The sequence below is a fragment of the Salvelinus fontinalis genome, chromosome 25 (assembly GCF_029448725.1).
Source record: "Salvelinus fontinalis isolate EN_2023a chromosome 25, ASM2944872v1, whole genome shotgun sequence".
NCBI classification, from domain to species: domain Eukaryota; kingdom Metazoa; phylum Chordata; class Actinopteri; order Salmoniformes; family Salmonidae; genus Salvelinus; species Salvelinus fontinalis.
The window spans coordinates 30,593,708-30,600,562 of NC_074689.1; the positions used below are offsets into that span (position 1 = coordinate 30,593,708).

Consider the following 6,855-nt stretch of genomic DNA (forward strand, 5'->3'; position numbering starts at 1 on the left):
TAAATGCGTGAATGGCACATCCGGTTTTTAGCCTTCAAAATAAAAGTACAAATTGTAGAGGAAAGGTTTTTTGTTTTTCTATAATATCTTTGATAAAAGTCCTGACCCCATTGACTCCATTGAAATGTAAATACAATGTTAAAATAACCATATATTTTAAGTAATAGCAAGTGATATTGTTCTAAATAGCTAAAAATGTTTGGTTAATAACAAATTCCGATATGACCACCAAAACTACTTTACAATGACTTTATGTTGGACTGTATGTATCAGATACAGTATTTCTAATATGAAGGCCTGCTATGCCATGGGATAGCTGCAAGTTTAACTTAAAATGGTGGCAGGTACACTGTTTCATGTCCTCCCTTTCTGTACATTGTAACTGCATGTACAATGTACAATGCAGACCGGCATCCAACATGTTATGAGGAACATAAAGGAAATGCAACTTTTTTTTGCATGCATACATCCACAATGCTGGGAGGGATTAGATTAATTCATCCATTCTTCATCCATTAATATTCACTGACTGTACAAAACATTAGGAACACCTTCCTAATATTGAGTTGCACCCCCCTTTTGCCCTCAGAACAGCCTCAATTCGTCGGGACATGGACTCTACAAGATGTTCCACAGGGATGCTGTCCATGTTGACTCCGATGTTTCAAAACACAGGCCTTAAATTAAGTAGTTCTAAAATTCCAGACGCAAAAATATTTGAAACATTACCAGGTTTTACCGCTAGGTTTTATGGGTATGATGACGTGTCCACTGTGCCGGAGTATTCGTCGGGCATAGGGATGCTTGCCCATGTTAACTCCAATTATTTCCCTCAGTTGTCAATTTTGCTGAATGCCCTTGGGTAGTGGACCATTCTTGATACACACTGGAAACTGTTGTGTGAAATACTCAGCAGCGTTGCAGTTCTTGACACTCAAACCGGTGCACCTGGCACCTACTACCATACCCCGTTCAAAGGCACTTCAATCTTTTGTCTTGCCCCTTCACCCTTTGAATGGCACACATAAACAAGCCATGTCTCAATTGTCTCAAGGCATAAAAATCCTTATTTAACCTGTCTCCTTCCCTTCATCTACACTGACTGAAGTGGATTTAACAAGTGACATCAATAAGGGATCATAGCTTTCACCTGGATTCCCCATGTTTTGTACACAGCATATATATATATAAATATATATATATACTGTATGAAAATATCAGAAGGGTTTGTCGGACAAGTATTTGGCGCCCTCAGGTGTCCATTTCCTAGAGGTGCGTAGAGCAGGATACATAAAGCTCATGATGGAAATCCAGATTAGAAGCCTACCACGACACAAAATCTGTAGTACATGAAAACACATAAAAATGTCCATGGGGGAAAACATGACTGCTCAAATCTGTAGTAAATTCAATTTGTATTTTATTATTGGAAACATCTCAAACAATAGTGTACCTATACAGTAGGTTCCCTCCAACTCCCCATTCAATACAATCTTCAAGTCTACTCACATGTAGGCATTATTAAACCTATGTGTGGGCTTATCGGTTTTCCAGTGTTTATGACGGTATATCCCCAAAAATGAACTTGATATTGTCCATGGCGTGCTGGACATTGGACGAGCCGTGCACGGCGTTCTCCAAGATGCTTTTGGCAAACTGTGCACGTAGAGAGTCGGGTTTGACTTGCATGGCCTGTTCAGGATCGGCAGGCCCCATCATCTCTCTCCATTCTGCGATAGCGTTTTCTTTGCTCAGGATCATCATGATAGATGGACCTCTACAAAAGATAAATCAAATCGGCAGTTAAAGCTGATGCAATGTCAAGACCAGGGTTGGGGTCAATTCAATTCAAATCTGATACATTTAGGCAGTTGAAAAGAAAATTGAAAAGAAATTGCACTATTCAATTGTTGAATAAGTATTTGAATAAATCTCCTGAAATGGAATAGAATAAATCCAAACAAGGGTCAAGACTTAAGGTTCATTCTAGCAAACTATAAACTCAAATGATTGCAGGTCTTGAATGTTAAAGAACATGGCAACTCACTGTGACATGTAGTCAACCAGGTTATTAAAGAAGTCCTTCCCTTTGTGATCTTTGTAGAACTCCTCTGCCATCTCTCGTGTCAGTTTGGTTTCTTTCACTTGTGAAATACTAAACCCAGCCTCTTTAATTTGATTCATAATGGTATCTGAAATAAAGATCAACAACCACAATTTTCATTGACATTCAATGTCATGACAGAAACAATACTTGTCTCTTTAAAACAACAATTTGCAAGTTTATTTGTTGTAAGAGTACTTTAAATACATTCACACTGAAACAACCTACAACAACCATCTATCCATAATGAGGCAAACATATTAACATTGCCTGGATAAATAACCATGAAGTTAGGACAGAGACCCAGGTACTGTACCTTTGTGTTCTTGTGTTGAGTCAGGTTTGATCACGGCCAGTGTGTGCTCTGTGGGGAAAAAGCGGTTGAGATCTCTCTGAGCCTCCTCGGGAGTAGAGCTGCCATGAATCTGGTTGATGGTCACATTGTCGATTGCAAACTGGGCTCGCAGACTAGGAATAAAGCACAATTACAGTGGCGAGATGAGACAGTTAATTGAACATACATAAATAATATGAAATGAACTAGGACTATCCAAATGAAGTGTTCCCCAGTTGCTACCTTTCAGGGAATCTTTCTTTGGCCTCATCCAAGACTTTTGGACCCAGTAAACCTCTCCAGTGTTGGATTGCATCATCTCGAGTCAAAGCCAAAGCCAACACGGGGCCACTACGATACAACAAGGGAAACAAAACACTTCTGTCAGAAAGTTCAAGCTGTCGATTCGCCACAATCAGTAGCCAATCGTTTATTTTACATGTGGTCACTGTAAACTGTGCATATTTGATCATCTATCAATCTTATTTTGTTGTTTAGCACGCCACATCCCAACTAAGCAAATTATTGTGGGAGTTTGTCACCTGGTCATATGGTTAATTAGACATGGGAAAAAGTCAGTGCCCTCATGCTCCTTGTAGAACTCTTTGGCCTGGTCCTCAGTGAGGGTTACCTCCCTCTGCATTGCTATCTGGAAGCCAGAGTCATGGATCGTCTTCAAGATCTCATCTTGTCATGTTGAAAAGCAAACCAGAATCTCAGTCAGTAGGCACAGAAATGAACAGGTGGAACAACAAGATACACATTGGCATGACTAGTATTACTAAACAATAATAATAAGACATGCATATTTATGGGTTTGACTTTAGAACAGGTTCACTGAAAAATGCAACTCTAAGAAGATTTGAACCACTCTGAACCACTCATAAAAGGAGCTAGGACTTAGTTCTGGCATAAAATGTAAAACATAAAAGTAGAAGATACCTTTTTTCTCCCTGAGAAGACTTGGACGAATAAGAGCAAGAGTCTTTTCAATCCTTGCATTGGATCCAACATGCGTCTCTAAAGAAAAATCAAAGGTGGGGAAGAAGTATGCCAGTTGCCTGCTAGCCACCTCAGTACTGCTTTCTGACATGCCCAGATCCACCTCCTGTACAACCTTTGACCTAAGAGAGATCACCCAAAACACACATACTTTGTATTCATTTTGCTTGAAAAAAAAAAAATGGTAAGATTTTACAAAAACAATATTCAGGTTTAAGAGAAAGGAACAAGGAAATGTTAGCTGATTTCTGGTACGTTTGATCAAACCTCTCAAATCTGCAATCGGTTGCATGATGTGGTACAATTGTGCATCAGGCATGTGTGTTTAATCTACTCAGCAAACTGCACTGAGAACCCAAACCTTTTCTTTGGTTGGATGAGCTCAGCGTGTTCAGGATCTATGATGGCTGTCAATGAATGAGACTCTCCTTCACCCACCTCGTCTCCCTTAGACAGAATCAAGGCGTGGACAGGCCCGCTAGACATTGCCTTCACAAACGCTGGCTAGAAAATAAAAAATCACTCTAGTCAGATTGTGAAAATTGTCATGTATGTATTTTATTTTTTAATAACTTGTGTTTTTTTTCTTGTTAAACGAAAACTCCTGCTCTAAGGTATCTGGATGCAATTGGGTGATACTGATACAATTGTGTTACTGAACCCTCCTTGTCACAAGTGCAGCATAGTAAGAAGTAATGTTCTTTGTCTTGCTTTCACCCACCTCTTTGGCTTTCTCCTTATAAAAAGCATGAATCTGCTCTTCATCCAACACCCTCTCCTCCTCCGCAACAATTGAAAAACCAGCATCTAAAGCCTATGCACAATACATTTGTGAGTTAAATGCAGCCATTATATTCAAGTAAAATGCAATAACATGAACAAGGATAGACTATAAGAATTTAATGTGAAGCACTTAGAAGTAAACACCTTACTTTTTGTATGATTCCTTCCACTTGACCTCCTACTACAGCATCTGGCTTTATGATGACCACATGGTATGTACCATGATCTAATGGCACACACAAGACTTCCTCAAATCCCCTCCATTCAAACTTACCCAAAACATTTATTATCAACAAAATGTTAAACGAAAATATATGCATACAGTAAGAAACGATGTAGCAGTATTCTAGCAGTGAAATTGGTGACATACCGCCAATTTCTATGTCGGCATTTTGGGTCGTCGGAGGCTTTTTTCTTGCTTGATGATTGTCCTCTAAGAAAAGCTTGTGGACCTATTTGAAAGTTTGACGGTGGGTTCAAAATGCTCATCAGTATACCAGTCTATAGACCCCTTACAGGTGACAATGTTAGGAACCTCTTACTTCAGGTACATATTTTGAGCCCAGTTCTTGCTTCTTCTTCTCTTGATCCACCAGTTCCAACATAGTTTTTTGTAGAAGAGGTCCATTGACTCCTCTTACTATTGACACCAATGTACCACCCTGAAACAGCAGAGCACACCACGATGCCAAATGAAAGGTTTACTCTTAGCACAAATGTCAAAATAGTATATTACACCAACTAACAACAGTATATTTTTGGACACTTCTCATGGTTATGACACAATTATCACAGGTGTGCTAACACAGCCTTGTGTTAGTGGGTAAGTGACATATCATATGTCATAACACCTGTCAAACTATTCTGATGCATAAAAAATTACACTGTCTGTAACTTGACATTCAGTGATATAAGATCATGACAATATTATGGTGCTGTTATAAGCTCACTACTTACAGAGTAGAAAAGGAAGACTGGTTGACATTTCCCTTTAAGTGAACTTAACTCAAGTAAACTGTTGGCCTCCCCCTGAAAGTGAGTTAAACAGAGCACCTATGACAATTTACAGCAGTTTATTTTTCAACAAGGGTATGGATTTCCAGAGGCCCAGATGGAAGTTGTGTTCAATGCACAACAAAAAGAAGAAAAAAGACTGAAACATGGAGGGACCTGTTGCAAAACTTTCTAGAACGTGTTCCGTTGCATGCCTTAATAAACCCAGGTGTTGACATTGGACCTCCACCCAGGCTACTGGTCTGGTAGGGTCTGGATCATGGACCTCCCGCCACACAGATAGGTACCAGAATTAGTTTGGCTAGGTTTTAATGAGCAGGGTTACCAGAAGTGTACCAGGATCAGAATCTGACGGTAATGATAGCTGAAAATGCCTTAACTTACCATAGCGAAGCGCAACAGCTCATCTCCATATTCACTCCTCAATTTTCTGAAGATGTTCTGCACAGCCTTGCATGGCCCACACCATCTCTGGTAGACTTCTATTACTACAAACATGGATATCAGCATATTACTCCTCATATCAAAACTACAGCAGCCTGACAGCTTCTTAGTTCATTATCTGACAGCATGACCACTCATTAAAGAAAACTCAAGCAGCTCATATTTACTACGTGACAACCTTTGAAAGCTGCCTACCAAGAAGTCCTGGGCCTGACAATGCTTCCTCCCATTGTTCTTCAGAAGATATTTCAATCTGTAAAATGATATTAAAAAAGGACAATGTAAAGTACTTTAGACACAATTATTTATTTCAAAGAATGACTGGCGGCTACTGTTACTGTACTGCTGATGAACAACAAGAAATTTGTGTTGGGAGTTAACGTTAGCTAGTTGTAGACAAACCTTACTTGAATTTGGACGTCCTTTTTCCTTGACATGTTCTAAATGTAAATATATTTAAATAATTATTGATTAATTTACATTGCTATTTTTGTTTTCAAACTTGTGGGGAAAAAAGCAACAGGCGAACGTTAGATTGCTAGCCAGTTAAACCGTCAAAAGTTGGCAGTGTAAGCAGAAGGCTAAACAGCTGGCAACAATAATACTGTTAACGTTACCTTAACAACAGAGTCACTCTTTCAAACATTCTTTCTTTTTGAAAGTATGCAATTGCTATGACTTAGGACTTCATAACTAGCTAGAAATATGTCACTGGCCATACCTTGCTTTGATCAATTCAAATGTAGCTAGCTAGTAAGAAATATACTGTGACGACCCTGGGTTTATAAGCGCGGAAATCGACACTGCCGCACGAGAATGCTTCTGCGGCACAGTCGATAGCGCGCCGGACCTCAGGCTAGAAGGTCGAGGATTCGGGGACTGCTCCCTGCCTGTTTCATTACAATACTTTTGGAACAGCCATCTGCCTTACAAGTACGTGTGTACAGTGTACTGTACCTATTCGGCGCGCGAAAGGGTCGACTAAAAACTCTGTGGGTCGATCGTTGATCATATTAGGCTATGTTTGGAGTAACAAAGTCATTTCTTGGTAAATAATTGGTTGATAATACTCTGATATCATGCTATGTGAGCCAGGTCAGTGTTTATGCATCCATGATTCGCCGATGTGTTACCAATTGGCGTTGTCAGTCACAAAACGTTGGCCTGTTATTAC

General features: G+C 39.6%; 1 protein-coding gene across 1 annotated transcript; it reads right to left on the bottom strand.

The window, feature by feature from the left end:
• Positions 1-1,448: 1,448 nt before the first annotated feature.
• Positions 1,449-6,118, bottom strand: LOC129823334 (thioredoxin domain-containing protein 6-like). Its single transcript, XM_055882262.1, has 15 exons — positions 6,089-6,118; positions 5,877-5,934; positions 5,622-5,725; positions 5,181-5,252; positions 4,766-4,885; positions 4,594-4,675; positions 4,373-4,449; positions 4,162-4,254; positions 3,802-3,944; positions 3,381-3,562; positions 2,981-3,125; positions 2,682-2,789; positions 2,421-2,572; positions 2,048-2,192; positions 1,449-1,777 (listed from the first exon to the last, which is right to left on the bottom strand). Exons 1-15 carry the CDS (start codon positions 6,116-6,118, stop codon positions 1,558-1,560), a joined length of 1,731 nt encoding a protein of 576 aa, XP_055738237.1. The 3' UTR covers positions 1,449-1,557.
• Between the last annotated feature and the right edge of the window lie 737 nt (positions 6,119-6,855).